This window comes from Onychostoma macrolepis, chromosome 02, assembly GCF_012432095.1.
Source record: "Onychostoma macrolepis isolate SWU-2019 chromosome 02, ASM1243209v1, whole genome shotgun sequence".
Taxonomy (NCBI): Eukaryota; Metazoa; Chordata; class Actinopteri; order Cypriniformes; family Cyprinidae; genus Onychostoma; species Onychostoma macrolepis.
In genome coordinates, this window is record NC_081156.1 from 26,655,072 (window position 1) to 26,676,903 (window position 21,832).

Genomic DNA, 21,832 nt, shown 5'->3' on the forward strand with positions numbered 1-21,832 from the left:
GTGAAATATTGTTACAATTTAAAAAAATATATATTTTTTTACGTATTTTAAAATGTATTCATATCACATGATCATTCCAAAATAATTCATTTCAAAATGCTGATTTGGTTCTCAAGAAACATGTTATATTATTTGAAAAAATGAATTTGAATGTAAAAAAAAAACAGTGGTGAAATAGTTTCTGTCATTTTGAATCAGTTTAATGTATTCTTGCTTATATTTTTGTATTATTTATTATTATTATTAGCATTATAATTATTATTATTATTATTATTACTATTATTTATAGAATTACTTATGAGTTATAATATAATATATAGAATATATAATTTTAGTTTAATGCATCTCTCTCTCTCATATTTTTTTTTTATATATATATATATATACAATTTAAAAAATATATAATATAAAATATATAATTCAAATATATATTTTCAGTTTAATAAATTCATTTTTATTTTTGTAATTCATACATTGTTTCATGTTGACTTCAAACCAAGCAAATATTTTTGACAGATTTTCTGTACTAACTCAGCATTTACAGCATGTACATGTAATGAGGTGTTATAAGAGGCATGAGTCACTTTGCACTAACTCACTTTGACAACTAAGTGAAAACTCATTGTCCTTGTCTGTTTTTTTTAGTGCCTCCTGAGAAACCCGTGAATCTTACCTGCTGGTCCAGGAACACTAAAGACCTCACCTGTAGATGGGCCCCTGGGGGCCAGGGGGAAACCTTCATCAAGACAAAATACACACTCAAATATAAGCTCAGGTCAGTGCCACAGGTCATTCACACAAATGTCAGTGCCTCTTCCCAAATTCACGCCTTATCTTGTTTGTATATGTCATGTTCTTACATGCCCATTCACTGGAGGACAATGGAAGGATGTTTAAGGACGTCTCAAACCAACCATCTGTGCTAATCCCTCCTGATGGGCAGATACCAGTCCCTTTTTTTTCACGGGGAAAGTCCTATAAAATCATTTACTTCTAATTCCTTAAAATTAGTCTAATCATTTTTTGTGTGTTTCAGTATTGTCTTTGACATTTTATTTGTTATTTCTATATTTATTTCTATATTTTTTTAATTAATAATCGGCTTTCATGCCCAGTGAGCAGATGGAATGCAAATTCCATTCCCATTCCAAAACCAGGAGCAATAAGCCTTAATTAAGGAATCATTCCCACATTTGAGACTATATAGCTTATCCATTGCCTCATAATTTAAAAGCCTCCATATAGGGAACATGCAGGCGTATCACTACAAACGTATTGTGTCCAGTTATCAGTATGCATCAGAAAATAAACCTTGTTCGCACACCTGTAGGTGGTACGGACGAGAAAAGGAGTGTGAGGACTATAGCACGGGAGAACCATATACATGCTACATCCCCCGTGACCTCGCCCTCTTCACGCCCTACGAGATATGGGTGGAGGCCTCCAACCAACTCGGAACCGCAACATCCGACGTCATCTACTTGGATATCTTAGACGTGGGTGAGTGTGCTTGACCTTTGACTCCTTTTTAGGGACAAGCCCCAGGTGTTCTCCTCACGGAGGACCATGTGCAACGTGAGAGTGCCACTCCTTGTAAAAACTGGGTGGAGGTGTGACGAATTGCAGCGGTCCTTCGCAGCGTCATCAGTATCCCTTTGCCTCACACAGTATCTACCCACCTCCTCACACATACCTGCAAAGCTTTGCAGCCCCCTCCTTTACAGACGAGTGGAATTTTTATGAAGTTTTCCGCTAATCCCAGTACCGTGACCTGCCTGGGGCTACTGTTTAGCCATGTGACTGGAATAGGGTGAAGTCTGTTTTGTTGAATCCTTAAGATCTTATGTGCTTTGAGTGCAGGCCAAGCTTGCCCATAATCTCTTCAAACAGACATTTTAAACAACAAACATCTTCATAAAAATGGAATTAGTGTTGTTAGGACTTAAGTCGGGGGGCATTTTGTCTTGGCAAGACATTAGAAAGTATTTGAAATTAAATTAAAATAGCCTGAACACAAACCAAAGTCCCCCATCCTCAAAAAGGAGACGAGAAAGGTTATAAACTCTTACATCCTGTGAGTGTAAATCAGTGTAACTGCACCTGAAGGGGGAGGCAGGGTGATTTTGAATGGAAAAAGCATAAGAGGAAGGTGGGTGCTCCTCGAAACATGCCATAGTTATGACACAGACACCACACCTAGAGCCTCCACCTCCTTAGCAACAGAGACAATGCTCATCTATGTTGCCAGTTAATTAAACAACAGCTTTGAGATCCAAGCAGACTACAATTACTTGGAATTTGAAGCACTATCAGAGCTATATCATTTTATAGCAACCTGAACAAAATGCAAGCGAAGCGGAAAAATACAGAACAGTTAGTCAGCTAGAATATTGGGAAGCAGCATATATTTCATCTCAGTTGAATCACAAGATCAAAAGTCTCTAGTCTCGGCTTGCAGACCGCACAAAGTTCGTTCACCGATCAGCTGGTGTATATTGCACACAAAAAATGGCAAAAGCATGTGATTGGCTAGTTTTATTAAACTTACCGGAGTAAGTAAGCCACACAGGTTTTTTTTCGTAATAACAAACTTGAGACAATACCCTATTTTTTTGTGTTGAAGTAATCACAAGACAAAATTTGCAAGGTTAATGGCATCACTAATTTGTAGCGAGTGAACTAGAAATCCATGAGATCAGAACTATATATTAAAATAATCAGTAATTATATTCTGTGTTTTCTGTACTTATTTGTGGAGACTGACTTGACATTATTTGAACCATTTTTTTTTCATACAGAGCTAGAATTCATTAACAAGATGCAGAATTTTATTAGATAGAATTATTCATGAGATTGTACTATGCATTATAATGTACATTACAAGGCATAATTAATGCATTAAAACTACATTATACATAAAGGCTTAAAGTTAAGTGTTACAGAAATATGTCAGAATATTTCATAATTAATAAATTAACATTTGTGGAACAGGGTGGAAAAATCTAAATTTCTTCGTTTGAATTGCAGATCAATAAATACCTTTCCCAGTTATTCCACTTCAAACTCCAGTTCAAGGTTCAGGGCTTGAAATGAATTTTAGAGCTGTATGAAATAAATTGGTTCAAATAGTAAGATGCAGAATTTGAATGTAAAGAAGTAATGAAACTGAATCCAAATTAAAAAGGTTTTCAGTAATGGATGAATGGATTGATGAGTAGATGATAGATATTTCTTAATATTTAATAAATTAACACTTGTGGATCAGGGTGGAAGAAAACTTCATTTTTGAGAACCCCGTGTCGAATTGCAGCTCAGTAAACTCCTTTTCCATGTCATTCCGATTTAAATTCCAGTTCAAGATTTCAAGAATAAGTTACAATGAGGTCTTTTGTTGCAGCGTCTCCAACCTTATCACATGTTGTTTGTGTCGTTTCCTCTCAGTGACGACAGACCCACCGACTGATGTGACCGTGAGCCGAGTGGGCGACCTGGAGGACCAGCTGACTGTGCGCTGGGGGACACCGCCTGCACTAAAAGACTTCCTCTTTCAGGCCAAATACCAGATCAGATACAGACTGGAAGAAAGCAGCGACTGGAAGGTACGGTAGCGCTCTCGATCAGTGAGCACACGCCATTATCCTGATTACTATTACCATCTTCCCACTTCCACACCTACTTGTTTTTGTAATGCAAACTACGTATGTATGCGAGTTAGTGTCAGTTTCCCGAATTTAAAGCATTTGCAGAGTGGCGCGATGATTAATTAGAGCGTTTCAAAAGATAACAGCCATGTTTCAGTAGAATTTGGGGTGTTTGTATTACTTGTCCGAAACGTCATTTCCAGCTGTAGCAGAACAGCACATGGTTTCCAGTCCTCTGGCCACGGAAGAGTCCGGCTAAACTTTAGGGCTTCAAATAAACTTAAGCTTTCGCTGTCCCCATTTCGCTCATATGGATCCAATCAGTTGGCAGGTTTCCTTCTGAAGCTGGGCAGAGTTGGGTTACATAATTTTTTCCCCCCGCTTACCCATCATTGTGCTGTCAGATGCACAGTCCTACATGGTTAACGAAGTCAAAATATGACAGTGACCATCAAAAGCACATCACAGAAGACGATCTATTGTTTTCAAAACGCGTTTAGAGAGCTGTATTATCACCCGGGCCATTCTCAACCCCAGAGATTGCTTACGTAGCCTGTGCGAAGGGAAATAATTACCCAGCATGCCTGTTACACAGCAACCTGACGATGTTAACATTCTGCCACTCATCACGTTCCAATAGTAATGATGGTCCTCGGATTACGGAGCCATGCATATTAACCGTGTTTGTAGTTTTTGAAATGTGAGTCTGGAAATGGACTGTGGACTGGAAAGGGACTGAATCAGGGGTACCGGGATTGTAAATAATTACAGGGGGCCCAGGCCGTTTCAACATTCCTGCATTCGAATCCCATATACCTCTGCTTTAATGCACAGGAAGGAGGAAGCGCCGAGGCTGGCATGGCCCTGTCGTTGATGCTGTCTGCGCCCGTGCAATTACTCAATCTGTATTAAGCAATAGATAACAGATTTTCTCTCAGGGTAGTGTTGGTGCTCGTCGTGTATATGTAGAGCCAGAAGGCAGGCCAATTATTTATGTGTGTGTCCCTGTTATTTACCTCCTGTCTTTGTCTCTGATATATGTTGTATATCCCCTAGGAGCACAAAAGGGGGAAATTTCTTTGTTCTTCTTCTTTGTAGATGAGCTTGTGTGAACTTGCTTAAGGATTTTGAAAGTGAATGGCTTTTTTTTTCTTCTTATAGAGAACATTAAATATGCCCGGTAGGGTAACAGTGTGTGTGTGGTATGTGGCCGCTGTAGGTGTTTGATGTAACAGACTGTTTTGGGTGTCTTTCTCTGCAGGTGGTGGATGATGTTGGGAACCAGACTTCCTGCAGGCTCGCAGGGTTGCGGCCAGGCACGGTGTATTTCGTGCAGGTGCGCTGTAATCCGGTTGGGATTCTGGGATCTAGGAAAGCAGGCATTTGGAGTGACTGGAGTCACCCAACTGCAGCCTCAACACCACACAGTGGTAAGAGACATATCATTTAAGAGATCCTTGCAAAAGAAGGTACATAGCGGAAACTATTCTTTGGAAGTTTACTATGCTAATACCATGGGTTTTTTTAAGTACAATGGTAAATATCAAAGTACAATGATATCGCTTTGTTAAGGTTTCATAACTTTAGTTTACACTTAAAGAATACTATTTCTGAATTTTTAACTCTAAAAATAACACATCCCAAATTTGCTTTTTGTTGATTGGTATAAAACCAGATCCATGTTCAAAGCCATTGTAAAATGCAGATAAATGTAAATGCACATATATGATCACACATTCTGTTAAAATGTTTGGTCCCACTTTATATTAGGTGGCCTTAACTACTATGTACTTACATTTAAATTAATCATTTGGTACAATGCACTTATTGTGTACATACATATTTTTACATTGTACTTATATTTTTAAAAATACCTATATGTAATTACATCTGTAATTAATTTCTGTTATTACATTTATAATTACACTGTTGACCCATCCCTTACACCTAAACCCACCCTTAAACCTACCCATACCACCAAACGTGTCCCTAACCTTACCCGTATCCCACCTCAATAGCAGCAATAGTGTTTTGCAATACAATATAACCACAATAAGTACATTGTACTTATTTTTTGATGTAAGTACATAGTAGTTAAGGCCACCTAATATAAAGTGTGACCCAAATGTTTTTTTTTTTTTTTTGCATGCTTGGCAACCACAAAAAACCCTATAGCTACTATTGTAACTATTGTACATGGTGAAAGTAATGGTTATTTTGATAATTATTATTAAAACCTTAGTTAACTACTTAGATAACTACTTCTAAAGCATTTTTAATCTTACTGTTAATTTAAACATTTATTAATTTTATCATTAGTAAAGTCAAAAGTTGTACCTGATAATATAATTTATCATGAAATAACAATGGACAGTTAGATTTGCGTTAGCTAAATTTAAGAAGTAATGTTGAAGGATTGCTTATTGTTAGGTGAAGCTTTTAATGAATTAACTAAATTTAACTATTGGGATACGGTGAAGTGTTACCAGTTAATTTTATAATAGCATTAACCAACATTTTTAACTTGGCTGTTTAAGCTGTTTAGACACTTCGGCTTTGTGAAATCAATGTTAATATAATATAAATAATATTTTCAGAAAAAAATAAATACACACAGTGCATTTTGCTTTTCCGCCATTACATTGTATTGGAAGAACCATTCATGCATTATGAAACTATAATTATTTAAAACTTGGACTGATGGAAATCATGGCCTAACAGTCTTGTAGTGCAACGGGCCTCATGTGGGGAAACATGAGTTTGATTCCAGCTTGAATTATATACAAATCCCTCTCCCAATTATCTCCGGTCTTATTTAATGTTTGTATTATTAGAAATGACAGAAAGGCCAAAAGCAACATAGAAAATAAATAAATATAACCAGCGACACTTGTTAAATGGTAGCAGCGATGCTCGGATTGAGATGTTGCCTTCGCTGTCCTTCATCATATTTTCACATTTTGGATGTGTCATGCAGTCCATCCTATAATCAGATACATATTTCCAAGACGATGCTCAGTTCAGCAGACACCAACTAGCAGATGCAACGCATTACTTTAGTCATACATCTCCTCATTCTGTGGCTTGCCAGAGAGCCACGGGGGAGTGTTGGATATATTTTTTCAGAGGATTGTTTCTGAAGATTAACAGATTAACTCCTCTGCACATTAACTCTTCTGGAGCAGCCCACATCTGGAGCTCAGAAACCTGCTGTTTATTTAAAATGGAAAAGGATTTATTTTTATCCCAACTTGTGTTTGGTTGGCTGTGTAAACTGCGGCCTGTATCTGTGATAAGCTTGATGCGTGTACGATAGGCGCTTGTCTCCTTGGATGGACAAGTGTTGATTTTTGTCTTTCGCCCGCAGAGCGGCTGCTGACAGGGTCATGTGACTCGAAGGTGGGGCAGCAGAACTCCACGTTGCGGCGGGATTTGAAGCAGTTCTTTGGCTGGGTGCGCAAGCACGCCTACGGTTGCAGCGGTATGAGTATCAAACTTTATGATCAGTGGCGGGTCTGGCTGCAGAAATCTCACAAAACCCGCAACCAGGTAGGTAAGGAGCTTTTTATTCACATTCTACTTGTTTCTGAACCCAAACCCCATTAATCACTATTTAGATGTCTGGTTTTCTTCAGCTTTAGTTTCTTCAACTGTTATGCCAGGAATATTTGCTCTCATTACACTGTGAGACTGGATCCAAACCCTTGAGTTATTGGAGTTGCCTGAGTTAATTGAATTAAAGTGCTTCTGGTGTTATTGTACTGAGTTTCCTGTGTTTTGCTCGGTAACCACAGAAGTAAATAACATGAGGCGATTCATATGATTTCAGGTAACTTTTCATAAACCGTCGTAGTACATTTAAATAAACTTGAGTAATGAAGTTCTGCACGCCGAGTATCATTCAACATATGTATTCGGTTCTGTCAGATTCCACAGTAATCTTGTTTTGGAAATGACTGGGATTGTCCTTCACTCGAGAGAATATACTATATACTAATATATGGTCTGTGCTTTATGTGAAAAAACACGACTCAAATGCTTGTTAGCATCTGGAAAGATCTGACTTCATATTGGATGATCCGCCAGTACGTCACGACAAGACCAACAAGAGATAAACCCGTAGCAATTACACTAAGAATATCCAAATCCCTAAACCGCAAATGTGACCCTGGACCACAAAATCAATCAATTTTCTGAATAAATAAGCTTTCCATTGATGTATGGTTTGTTAGGATAGGACAATATTTGGCTGAGACACAACTATTTGAAAATCTGGAATCTGAGGGTGCAAAAAAATCGAAATATTGAAAAAAAATTGCATTTAAAGTTGCCCAAATTAAGTTCCTTGTAATGCATACTACTAATCAAAAATTAAGTTTTGATCAATTTTTATGGTAGGAAATTTACGAAATATCTTCATGGAACATGGTCTTTACTTAATATACTAATGATTTTCGATCATTTTGACCCATACAATGTATTTTTGGCTATTGCTACAAATATACCCATGTGACTTATGACTGTTTTTTTTGGTCCAGGGTCACAAATATACTTTTTAACTCAAATTTTTTGCCATCACTATCTGTGCCGAAACCGTGATCTCGGATTGTTTTTTGTTTTTGAATGGCTATTTGAAGCCTTTCATGTTCTGTGGGCGTTTATCTGATTACTGTAATATTGTCTGCTTTCAGGTTCTTCAAGGAGATAAATCATAGCACGTCGCTCCTGGCAGGCAGAACATTTAACAACAACAGCACACTGTGGAAGAATTCACATTTTCCAGACTGCTGCTTGGCTCAGTGCAAGAAACGTAAAGTACAGCTGGACTCAAAACGGGATTTTCAATCAACAAAAGGTGACGGGCATTTGGTCCCTCGGACACAGATTAAATTGTGCAGTTCTCTAAAATGCCTTATTATACAGGAAAACAAACTGTCTTTGATAATAGCCACGGAGATCACGTGGACTATATCCTCGCAACTCACTATCTGTGGAGACAAGTTCTTGATCGTGTGTCGGGGAGCAATTAATTAAAGGTCATAATTTGCACATTTACTGATGACTATGCACGAGCCATGCTTAGCCAACGTGACACATGGTCTATATGTGGACCCGTGACGTTTTCAGATCTTGCTAACTTTAGCCAACCTGTATGTTAAAGAGGTTCCTCATGGACAAATGGAAAACGTCTGAATGTTTTTTTCAGCCAGCGTTTTGTGTAACTTCAAGACAACTGGAATAATATTAAGACCATCCAGTTTTACCAAAGGTACCTTTCATGAATGTTTGAGTGACTACAGCAGTTTACCTAAAAATCTGACAGGTATACCTCACAGAACATCTTGCCACTTTTTAGTCTCCGTATCAAAAGTTGCAATGCAATGCAATGCTGAACATATCAATACATAGAAATAAGCCTCTCGCTGCAGTCGTAAAGGAGGACCTATATTCCGGATCAACACTACAACAAAAAGTTAACATGTTGGAACCTCAGTGTGGACTCAGAAAATAGCTTTCTAATGAATGGAGAGGAAGATTTGGCCAACTAACGTTGTTTCTCATGTTTATATGTGTTTTGCGGTTACAAAACTGTAACTGTGTTTGTAGCATTGAACTGTTTGAAAATAATTTTATGTATTGAGACATTTTACTGCTTTTATTTTTGTACTGAATTGTATCCGCATATTTAAATTTAAAGTTATGTTTTGACTCTTAAGTTATGTGTAGGTAGATTATATTATTATTGACTGAATTGTTAAACCCTAATATTGTTCATAAAATCCTTCTTTAAGATAAAACCTATGAAAGTTTTTGAACTTTTTGGCCAAAAAAAAAACAACAACAAAAAAACACAGTATCTGAATCTGTATTTTTTTGCCTTGTAAAAATATCTTTGCATTTCTAAAGAAAGATAAATCTACTTGTTTTCAGAGAATATACTTCAGAATTTCAGTTGTTATATATTTGTATGTACGATTCTGATTAGGATTTTTTAAATATATATACAGTATATATATATATATATATATATATTATTATTATTTTTATTTATTTAATAATTTTTTTAAATTTACAGCATTTAGGTATATTATCTGAAAACAAGTCCATTTTCAAGTCCATTGCTATTTTTTCACAGTTATTTCTTAAACTTATTTTTCAATTGTTTGTATTTTCTGACATTTTAGGAAGTGCAGTATAAGAAAACAATTACAAACAGATACAGATATAGCAAAAAAAAAACACACAATTGCACAAAGCAGAAGTGTTTTGCCAGAGCATGATCCTCTACAGGGGAAAAGATTAATGTGTGTACGAGCAGTTGTCTGGTTAAATTAGTGCTCTTACACTGGCCTCTTCCACGGTCAGTATTTCACTTTTCCCTAAGTGACACCCACAAAGAGCAAAAAATAAAACACTTTAGGCCACTGGGTTTAAAGTCCTTAATATTTTAGCCCTGTGATTTCAAAACACGTGACTTAAAATAAAATACGGCCTATTTTCCTCTAAGGGTTGTAACAATGACCCTTACTGTAACTGTAATCCCTGTACTGCTTATTGTTTCACGAATAAGTGTTTGTAAAGTGAGTCCTCAGGCACTTTCATGCTACAGAGATCAATAATATACTCAATATCAAGTTGCAAAATAACATTCCCTGCTTTTATTTAAAGCTCTTAAGGTATCCATGTTGATTATGAGTTAATGTACCAGCTATGAAAACCAGCTGAAGGATATGTTTGGATGCAAATTCATATTGCTTCATTTTTTCAACTCCAGAGTAACTTGACCTGCACCTCCTTATAGTCCTCTCTGGCTGCATGCCAGAGGTCATCTGTAGTGTTACCTGCTTCTACACGAGGCACCCAGTCCGGAGATAGAGCAGGTTAATGTTTAATGTCTGCTCACTGGTCAGGGACGACGTCTCAGCTTTCACAAGACACACTTTTTTAGCATGCTAATTACATTTTGTACAGTATTCGGTCAGTTTGAGCTGCCAAAGAGAAACGGATTGTTTTAAAGCAATGCATTGCTTGTTTAAAGTAGCTTCAGACTGTTAAATCGGAGTAATTAATGTTACAGAGAAACTTGATATGGAACATCCTACTGTAAAACTATGCCACAGAAACAAGAGCAGCTTTCCAGAAGTTTCATTTGTTTTAGTACTGGTTGATGGTGGCCATGGGAACAGCGAGATTGACATTATATTAATCATACAATGTAACATCACCCACTTTAATAAAAAAAAAAAAAAAAATATATATATATATATATATATATATATATATATATATATATATATATATATATATATATATATATATATATAGTGATTTATAGAGTAGATTTTTGCTAAACACTTTAGAACTGATCATAATGAAAAAACTATATATATTATAAATATAAATTATTGTTATTATTATTATATTTATTATTTAAAAATAATAATTTTACTAGGAAAATGGGAAAATATTCTGTACTTTATTCTATTAACTTGTGATATGAAATATTTTCACCACATTCATACTTCATAAATACATTCAACAATTCATATTCTGAAGGGTTCCTGCACTCCTAGAAATATCAGAAACTTTCAAAAGTGTGATTTCCAGGCCTAGTAAATTTTGAAATTTAATTTTTAAATAAAAATTAATTTATAAAATAAATAACATTAAAAAAGGCCATTCATGGTCTGTTCTATAGCTAAAAGGTACTCTATAAATATGAATGTGATAAAAATATTTTTATATCACAAGCTGATGATAGAAAGAATATCTCTCAGTATTTACATTTTGAGGCAGATATTAATATATAGGCCTAATCTTGTTATCTCGAAAGAATAAAGTGGTCCTACAATAGAACAATTTGTCATTTCAAATAGTTGTCGCCTGTCTATTTGGCATTATGTAATTAGTTCATTAACTGCTGTTTACAGACGAGTTGCCAAGGCGTAACTGTAGTTGTCCTTTGTAGTCGTTGATGGATGTTAGGAAATCTGTAATGCGTATTGAGATGGACGTTCTTGTATCCTGGACAAGGATAAGGTTTCTTGCGCTTGTAAGAGTCATTCATAATTCAGGCCGCAGTTGTATCTCTCCAGTGTGTCTAAACTGCAACTTCAACCTTTCCTGGACCTCCTTGAGCACTCTTGCTGCTGATTTTGCTGTCAGCTCTTTAAGCTCGCCAGAAAATATACGCGGCATGGGGGAAGTGGTGAGGCGGCGCCCCATCATCGCTGGCAGGGAAAGAGGTGAGTTTGTGACCGCTCATTTCAGTGGATTCATTTGTGCAAATGATTGTGTCGAAAGAATTATTCAGCAGAGTGAGGAGATCTGACGATTTATTTTAGCACAGGGCTCTGTAAGTAGTTCAAACACACACTGCATGCTCCTATTTGGCTCTTGAGACTAGATTGGCAGTTTGATGAAAGAAACTGTCAGTTAGGTCTTTTATCGCAACACCTGCTTGTATCATTCTGAGAATAGAACGTCTTTTGTCTGTTCTTTTCTTGTTTTGGCCAAAGCTTTGAAAAGATTGTATGACATTTAACTATGTAGCAAAATTCATACGATTTCAAATGAAAGTTTACAGCCAAGGCTCTCCTGGATTTTCGAAATGTGCACAGCATGTGTGACCTTTTATGTCTCATGTGAATCACATTCCATAGTTTTATTTTAGATTTAATAAAAAAAGGAAATGACTCTGAAGAACATAGTTAGCAGCAGATGTATACCTTATATTGACTAAGAAAACTAATCAGCCTAAGCATCTGTTATCAATTACAATCCCTTCTTATTTTAGTATCATTTATGTACTATTATAGTTTTATTAATATTTAGAATTTTCATTTATTTATATATTTTTGTTTATTCTATTTTTGGTTTTCATTTTAGTTTAATTTTTAGTCATTTTGTTATGTGCTTTTGTAATTTTTATTTCATTACAATTTAATCTATTTTATTAATGTATTTGCATTTCAGTTTTAGCTTTTTTATGCTTCAACTTCAACTTGAAAGGCAACATTTCTAATTTTTGCTTAAAGATTTTTATCTCATATTAATATTTTATTTTATTTAAGCTGTATTTGAGTGAACAAACATTTTTTAATAGTTCTAGTTTTAGTTAATGATAATAACCCTACTATACCCTATAAATCCTACCTTCATTTTTAGTCATTTTGTTACGTTTTGTCATTGTTATAATTATTTTTTAAATAGTAGTATTTAGGATTAATTAATTAATTTAATGTTATTCTTCAGTTAGTTGCCAGTCATTTCAGTTGCAAAGGCAACTTTTCAAATTTTTGTTTAGTTTAAGTTTTTTATGTATTTTTTATATTTTATATTAATTAACAGAATGTTTTAGTTAATGGTAATAACCATAATTACAGTATAATACTTTCATTTTGTATTATTATTATTACTTTCTTATTCTAGTGTGAGTGTGCACGCGCGTGTGTGTGTGTGTATAATTACTTTTCAGTTTTAATTTTTATTTACATTTTTTATATTTATATTTATATTTTATAGCTTTATTTCAATTGATAAAAAGTGCTTTCAATAGTTCTAGTTTTAGTTAATGATAATAATTCTACTTATAAATACAACTATAGTACAGCATTTTTTTTTTTTTAACCCAATAATGTTAACCAATATTCTATTCACAAATAATTTTCCATTAATTACCCAACACAATTTCAGTAATAAATGCTAACAGGCTCCGCACTCTGTGTTTTTGTTTATGCCCGCAGGGCCCGGGCCGGGGCGTTATGCTCTTCCGCCCACTATCGGTTACATCAACCACGACTACACCAAACCCAGCAGCCCGGCCTATTCCTTCCACAGCCGCATGAGCAGCAACAGTGAGTGACACCACATGAAATCAAACATGATCCACTCAACTAATGCTTGGTTTGATTATCTGAGAATGCTTTTAACACGCATGTTCATGGATATATATATCAACATGGCACTCAACTGGAATGATCATTTCATAGATTAATTAGTGTCTATTATGCAGTACTGAAATATTAGGTGGATTAACACACACAAATACTTGCATGCCTAATTAGTGACACGTAACGCCTGCTTCCTCATGGAAGGAACTGAGAACACCCAGTCTGATCAAAGTATTCATACAAAAATCCTTGCACATCTGGAGTTTATATCACAAACAATAGAATGCAGTATAATGATTAATGTTATTTCACTGGCATATTAAGCTAATAAAATCCACATGCTTGATTTTAATCCATATGTTTGATTTGAATTAACTTAAAATAGCATTTCTCAAGCTCAAACAGTAGAGCATGATAGTGACCGCATGGTTGGAGATTCAACTGCAGGGAATGCATGGAAATATTAAACACTCTCAGAAAAAAATGATACAAAACCTGACACTGAGACTGTACCCTTTCAAAAAGATACTCTTTTGTATCTTAATTACCCCCAAAGGGTGCATATTAATACTTTAAAGATTAATACCTTAAATGATATATTATTACCTGAAATTAGTACCTAAATGGTCCCTATTACCATCCCTGTTACAGCTTTTCTACCATTTTTTTTTGTTTTGTTTTTTGTTTTTCTGAGAGTGATGTTGCTTTGCATACAAGTGTCTGCCAAATGCAATTCAATAAATTCTTGTGTGTTTTCTCATAATGTTGCTTTTGAATAGTGGTGTCTGTGGATTCCAGTCCAGGACCACAATATCATGTAGATGCCAAAATGACACGCTTTGGCAGAGACGGTACCCCATCGTACTCCATACTGGGCAAAAAGAAGACAGGTGGGTTTTCATCTGATCTGATTCTAGAGTTTTCACCTTTTTTATTACACAGATCTGATGTGTATGAAGTCAACATGCAATGGCATATGCAACAAATTTTACTTCTGTAATGTTACATATTCATGAATAAAGCAGGATAGTCAACTTTCAGGTTCCGTAAGTAAAAATCCCATTCATTTTTCTCCATAGGGGAATTGATTTTTAAAGATATTTTTTAAAGTCATACCTACTATGGGCTACAAGGTTGTTAATTTATATTATATGCTTTTGTTGAAGCCATCAGCCTGCATTATTTCAACTTTTTTTTTTTTTAAATCATGTTTAACAGCTGATTCCTTGGTAAGAAGCTGCATTTCCCATGATTCCTCAAAGAAACTTGAAACAAGCAAGTTGCACCAAAAAAACGTCAGTGCGCTATGTTTCGCTATGCTGCATCATGGGATTGTAGTTCTTTCCCTCGGTAAAGCCGTTAAGTACACAGACTTGTACCTTTGTCTTTTTGGCAGATATTCAAATATGTTTGTAATGTTGAGGTTGCTAAAAAAAAGTGGGCACTGTCTCAATCTATAAAAAAAAATTGGGTTGGGCTTAAATTTTATCCATCTGGGATTGGTTGTATATATATAATGAAAATAGGCATTGCCAGAATGTAAGGGTTCACTGAGAGAAATTGGTAATGTCATCTGAAAAAACAGTTTAGTTTTTCTTTTTGGAATAACATGCACATGCACTTTTTGGATGAATCATGCACAGTACGAATGGTAATGTGTATTCAGAAAGTAAATAGACATAATTTTATGTCATACTCACTTCAACTTTTAAGAGGGGATGCATAATCATATGAAGAAGTTGCTGATTCTCTGTTTTTGATCAGCTGATACATTCCAGACTCCTGGACCCGGAGCCTACAGTCCTGAGAAAGCTCCACCTTTGAACCTTCACCACAGACCTCCATCTTACACCATGGCCTTCCGCACACGCTACCGCAATGTGGACCCTGTACCGGCCCCCAACCGCTACACCTTACCCAACCTCTTCGGCTCTCACGTTCCCCACAAACCCACCAGCGCTAGCTTCACCATGTCAGCTCGCAGGAAAGCAGGCGGCCCATCGGAGGACCTGTCCATGACCCCAGGACCCGGCCGATACAACAGCACGGACCCGAGCGTTTACCTGAACAGACAGCCTTCTTTCTCCTTGCAAAGCCGTTGTAATATTCCCAACGATGCCACTCGGAAGCCTGGCCCAGGCACGCACAGCCCAGAAAAGGTGACGGCACACCTGCCTCGTGCACCGTCTATCTCCATGGGTGTTCGTCACTCGGAGTTTGTAACACCACTGATTGTTGACGTATTAGACTGAAGGGTTTCATGCACTGCTTTGTGGGTACCTATAAAAAGGATTTGGATGTATTTCAAAAACTAATTATGTTAAGGGAAAAATAAAGTTTGAGGAAGCGTCACAATCTTCATTACCTGACATCTGGTTTTGTGTAAAGAGATGTTGAACATTTTTCACTTTCATTTACATCAGTTATTTTTTAAAGGTATAGTTCACCCATAAAATAAAAAGTTTAAACTTTAATTTTTGTGTAATTTTTTTCTTTAATACCTTTCTGAATGGGTTTATAATCATTGTTATTGTTAACAAAAATCAAAACAAAAGTTTTTTTTTTCTTTTTGTTAATCTAAATAAAGCTGAAAGAAATTAATATAAATATCAGAAATTTAAATGAAATATAAATGAAAACCCTTAGCCTTAACAAACTTAAATTAAATTTAGAAATGTTGCCTTGGCAACTAACTTAAAATATATTGCAATTAATATAAATAAATACATTATTTAAAAACATTATATTTGTATTTTTAAATAAATACAAATACAACGTTTAAGTTGAATTACTAAAATTACAAAACTTAAAAATACATTTAAGCTGAATAGAAATATTACAAAAAATAAAAACTAATAAAACTAAAACTATAACAATTCATATGAATACAAATAGAAATAAAAATAGAAATAATAGATGAAGAATCTTAACATAAACAAAAATTAGAAATGTTGAATTTCTAACTGAACTTAATACCTTAACTGAATTAAGTTTAAATACTAAATTAGCCAAAACTGAAATAAAAATAAACTAAAGCTATTAAAAATATTTTAAAAAACAAAGACTAATACAAAATGACAAGTACATAAACTTACTAAAACCCTAAACTAAAATTAAAATGAAAATTAAAGCAAATTCAATTCATTAAATACTATAATAGAGTATAAATACAAAAAAATATATATATAATAAGAAACACCAGTATACCTCTTTTAAAATATTTTTATTAAACATTTCTGTACAGCTTTGTTACTTTGTTAGATTATTATTATTATTATTATGTTTGTGCTGCTTGAAAATTTGATTTTTTTAAATATTATTATTGTTTCACAAATCAGTTAAAATCAGTTATAGTAAAGATTAGATAAGAACATTTTTAACATGCTTACAGGCTTTGTGATTACATGCAAGTGGAGCCATGCTGGTTGTTTATTATTTTTTGAATTAACAAGATTCTGTACATTGAGCTTGTATATTGGTTGTCATTGCCTTTATAAACAAAGTTATCCTTAAGTGATATAATAAGAACTAATAATAATTCTAAAATATTTGGTTAATGTAGTGTAATGCAATGATTCACTACATCAGTTGATAGGTATGGCACTTATTGGTTCACTCCAATCACTGCTCTGTCCATCATCCAGAAAGTCCTTTGCCGATATTTGGATGTAGTAAGTCCTTCCTGCCACCAGACCACTCAAAACCATTTTATTAGACTCATAAGGGCCCAGCTAGAAAACAAAGAACGTTAAAGTATTAAATGACCACCACATGTCCTTCCTGTAGCATGAGGTGACTTTTCAAATACTGCGTTCTGTTTGGTGCCTTTTGTTTCAGTACTTTACAGCTAGGAATGTAGTTGCTTTTAACACTGTTGAACATGGTTTACACAGGAAACTCACTGTTCTAGCCGTCTCAGGTTTGCCCCAGTGGAATTTCACTGTGTATTTAAGGAGAAAGTTGACAGGATCCGGCCAAGTGGGTGGTGGACCCCACTGCACAGACAGCTTCCTGCCTGGCATTACCATCATGCTCACATTCACCGGAGGATCAGGTTTCACTACAGACCAACCAAGGACAAGAATTGAAACACTCAATATGAGCTCATGGCATATGCATCAAGATGTAAACATTGATAAAACCTTTAAAAGTTTCATCACACGGCAGTAAGATTTTCTGACATAGACCAGCCAAAGCTTAAACTGATATTTTTAGAGGTAAATACTTATTTCTATTTAGAAAGTCAGAATTTTTCATATTCATATGATTAGGTTTTATTATAACATAACATTTTCAAAAATAAAAATAAAAACAAACCAGTGGAATGAATGAAATGAAGAGGAAAATCTCACCTATCTGCTCAAAAATAATTGGCCATATGCGTGTTGTGCTACCCAGAGCATTAATAGCTGTGATGTTGATGAGAGTTGGTTCACTTGCAAAGATCTCCAGTTCCTCTACCACACATTGCCTATCTTGTTCTCCCCATTTCTGGCATTGACGGGCACTTGACTGCGGGTCTGAAAAGCTCCTAAATTCAAATTGAGAAGAACTTTAGCAAATATTCTCAACAATTATACTTTTATTTTTAAAATCATCAAAAATAAGGTGACTTATACAATTAGAGCCATTTACAACAGGTGTACAATTTAAAGTACAGCTCAACATTCAAAATAAATAAATATTTAAATACATAATCTCTATCATCACTTTTAAAGGAACACTTAATTCAAGAATTCTGTCATTATTTACTCACAATGCTCATTATAATCCAAACCCATTTATTAAAAACTATGTCTGATTCATGAACAAATCATTCTTTTGAATTGGATCTTTTCAGTGAATCAATTTGGGTCACAAAACCAGTCTTCTGATTCACTCATGAATCAGAAGCTATCGCAGATTCTTCAGAAGACTTGGAATATAGAGCACAAGACTATTTACTGATATTTAATGGCGCTTTCACATACTTTTTAAAGCATCAAACTATTATACAATATGTAGCACTTGTTTTAACAAAGCATTTAATATGCTGTATAATCTTAAAAATAAAGGTTACAAAAGGTTCTTCGTGGAATCTTTAATGCCATTAAAGAACCTATATTTTTAAGAGTGTAAGATACCTGTATGTAGCAATATAATGTGTTGGAAGTATTGGGTCTGGAGTCAGTGTCCAAGAGCATATTGCCCTTTTAGGGTAACTTGGAGACCAACAATACACATCCGGAGGAGAAGGGGGATCTGAATAGAGCAAACATTACACAGGAAGAAATTTCAGTTAAAGCTCTTTGTCTCATAGGAAAATAGTGAGACATTTTACCAGACTGACATGTACAGCAATAAAGGAAAATATGCATAAACCTACATCCCAGGTGTAGAGATACTGTTTGTATCAGATCTCCATTCGGTTGGTGGCAGGTGTAGATGCCTTGGTCCTTCAAACTGCTGTTCTGTATGGAGAGAACAGGGCTTGAGACAAGCACTGAACTGTTGAATCTCCATTCCACCCCTTTTTCTTCTCCGTCAGAGCATGGTATCTTCACAGATGAACCCACTGCTACAAACAGGTCTATTGAAGGAGGTGAGGAAGAAAAGAGACAGGCTTGGACAGATCCAACACGATGTGTGTGTGTATGTAGGAGTTTATGTGTGTGTAGAGGTGTCTGTGCATGAGAGAGTAAGAGTCAGTTTTCTGAACAAATAAAGCTTACCTTGAGTCTCTGGCAGTAAGGTTGTTGTGTCTTGGCTAAAAACTCCACTTGTAATGGCTAGTGCTCCAAAAATATATATCAAGCACATTTTTTGGTGTTTTATGGTGACAAGAACGTAAAGTTGGTGTTGTTATAAAAGAAAAAACTAAGTATGTGTGTAGTCACACAGATTTAGAGGTTTAAGCTGTTCTGCTGTGGAATTTTGTTAATCATTAGTTGGTAAATCTATTTGCAAAAGAAGGCAGGCTACTGTTGGGCACCAGTGTGAAAATAAATACATGAAATTTCAAAATGCATGTATACGTGTATAAGGGTCATTGACACATTAGGACAAACAAGATGATAAATATGGAAAATGCAACTAAAACACTTTTAGCATTTAACAAATTAGTTTTAAATCATGTGCAAATTCAAATTATTTCAAGAATAATATAGATCTCAACAAAAAATGAGTAGATTAAAAAACTAAATTAGGCCAAAAAGCATGAGTTCAATAACCCCCTGTATTACAGTATACACGATGAATTGATATTAAAGGAATGGCTTGCCAAAAAACGAAAATGTACTTAAAATTTACTCACAGGTGAGTTTGTTTCTTTATCGGAACAGTTTTGAAGAAATTTAGCATTACAGCGCTTTCTCACCAGTGAATGGGTGCCGACAGAATGAGCTATCCAATCAGCTGATAAAAATGTGACAATAATCCACAAAGTAATGCACATCCAGGATAACGCCTCTTCCAGTGAAAACATCCATTCCCTGTTGTCTTCTCACATCTGAATCCACAAACATTTACTTAGAACTGTTTTCACTTGATAACGGTGCTTGAACTGTTCATATTTCTCTCCTGATTGAGACTTTTTCACTGGAGAAAGCAGTATTATTGATAGGGGAAGCACCGGTTTAAAGTTAAAAAAATGTCTTGATGCTGAATTTGTTTTTTAGAAACAAACACGTTTTGAGCAAATGTTAAGTTTTGGGTGAAGTATTCCTTTAAAATAATGTTTAATATACTACTACCTACTACTGGGTCAGTGCATACAAATAACCACTGATATTAAAATCACAGTTTCCTCAAACTGTAGATACTGCAAACAATTAATGCGTCAACACACCATTAGTTTTATGTTTGCAAAACAGAACCAGGACGCACTTGTGGTTAATAAAACAGATAAAATCAGTACAGAGTTTATTCACCCAAGTGTCTCAGTGACAACAGCACCCAGCCGTCCAATCACTGGATTCATACCTCAAGGTGCATCCTAGCAAAGTGTGTTATATAGTGCCTTATAATTCCTAAAATATTTTATCTAGCCCATCAATTATAATTTAAACTGAGAAAAAAACTCTCACAGTTTACATACTGCAGGATTCAGTGAGCGGTTTTCGGCTACCATGTGGACTGTGATATAATGAGGTCAGAATCCTTCTGTAAACAGCACAATGTGCTTGTTTATGGAGTGTGTGGGACTGTTCTCATTCTTCCATGTATTTTCACAATCCTGAGTGAAGACTTAATTCACATAAGCCTTGAAAGTGCAACAACTTTAAATGAAAACATGTTTTGCATTTGAGCTCTTTGGCTGAGACTGAGAATTAAAGGAGACTGAGATTAGTATCAATGAGAACCAAGGACTCAAGGACATTGACAGATGGTATTAGCCATTTCGTAATGTTTGAGGGATTCATAAGGTGAACAGAATGGAGTTGTTTTTGATGTGTCTTAATATTATGTTGTTAAAGAGTGAGGCCTTCTCTATGTATATAATCATGTCTTTATGCATTTTTAGATACTAAATGGTCAAATTTGTTGTTTGAAATTTCATTTCAAACTAGTTCACACTGCTTCAACAGACACCAAAATTATCAAAGTTAATTTTATTGCTCCAACATCTCACTTTCATGCCTCGAGGCTTAATTTAGGTTTCAATTGAATAATAATCTTTCAGGTAGCTGTTTCAGGTAGCTTAAAATTGCTTACGGAAAAAAGCAGAAACAATTGCTTAGAACTTTACAATGAATGATAGCATAGAGCAGATAATCTGGTCTTGGAAGAATCTGATGGGAACTTTTCTGAGATAAGACTCCACAAGCCCATGTCTTTTTAAGGCTTTATGTATGTTACTTGCTGTGTCTTTTTCCGAATCCCAGATGAGGTAAGAAGTAACAACTGCCAGCAAACAAACAATTTAATTTTGATTATTATTGTTGTAAAGGATAAGATGTTATCTATGAGCCTTATGACATCACAACAGAACGTTTAAATGATTAAAAACAGAAGCTTCTGGCTCTTCTGAGGAGGAGCATTTGCTTTAATGAGCTGCCTGAACTCCAGAAGTCTGTGTAAAACCTGATGAGCATGTTCTCCAGCATGATTTGGATAGCCTATGGTTTAAATGAGATTTTCAAAGTTGGCTGAGACCTTTGAACTCAAACATTTGAAGACAGAACGAACGAACGAAACGAACGAACGAACAAACTGGGGTCATTAGGCACCATCTAGTGGTTATTGGACATTATTACATTTTGTTGGGAACTTACCATTTTCATTAGCCCACCCGCGAGAGGAGCCATCCATTTAAAAATC

The 21,832-nt window shown here is 35.2% G+C and overlaps 3 protein-coding genes across 7 annotated transcripts in view; 2 read left to right on the forward strand and 1 right to left on the reverse strand.

The window, feature by feature from the left end:
• Window positions 1–9,469, forward strand: part of crlf1a (cytokine receptor-like factor 1a) — a 24,279-nt gene extending 14,810 nt beyond the window's left edge. For 4 of the 5 annotated variants that reach the window (XM_058750701.1, XM_058750695.1, XM_058750716.1 and 1 more), the window contains 6 exons: window positions 646–775; window positions 1,331–1,500; window positions 3,442–3,599; window positions 4,903–5,071; window positions 7,009–7,190; window positions 8,333–9,469. In XM_058750701.1, the coding sequence (XP_058606684.1) occupies window positions 646–775; window positions 1,331–1,500; window positions 3,442–3,599; window positions 4,903–5,071; window positions 7,009–7,190; window positions 8,333–8,356 (833 nt within the window). In that variant the 3' untranslated portion in view covers window positions 8,357–9,469. Of the gene's footprint in view, window positions 1–645; window positions 776–1,330; window positions 1,501–3,441; window positions 3,600–4,902; window positions 5,072–7,008; window positions 7,195–8,332 lie in introns of all 5 variants that reach the window. The other variant, XM_058750725.1, reaches the window with a different exon arrangement.
• Window positions 9,470–11,592: 2,123 nt separating this feature from the next.
• odf3l2a (outer dense fiber of sperm tails 3-like 2a) lies at window positions 11,593–15,786 on the forward strand. The gene is made up of 4 exons (XM_058750737.1): window positions 11,593–11,887; window positions 13,388–13,498; window positions 14,314–14,424; window positions 15,299–15,786. Exons 1-4 carry the CDS (start codon window positions 11,617–11,619, stop codon window positions 15,784–15,786), a joined length of 981 nt encoding a protein of 326 aa, XP_058606720.1. The 5' UTR covers window positions 11,593–11,616.
• Window positions 15,787–16,740: 954 nt separating this feature from the next.
• ebi3 (Epstein-Barr virus induced 3) lies at window positions 16,741–19,462 on the reverse strand. The gene is made up of 6 exons (XM_058754730.1): window positions 19,246–19,462; window positions 18,900–19,103; window positions 18,658–18,775; window positions 17,887–18,065; window positions 17,437–17,594; window positions 16,741–17,265 (listed from the first exon to the last, which is right to left on the reverse strand). Exons 1-6 carry the CDS (start codon window positions 19,331–19,333, stop codon window positions 17,119–17,121), a joined length of 894 nt encoding a protein of 297 aa, XP_058610713.1. The 5' UTR covers window positions 19,334–19,462; the 3' UTR covers window positions 16,741–17,118.
• Window positions 19,463–21,832: the final 2,370 nt, after the last annotated feature.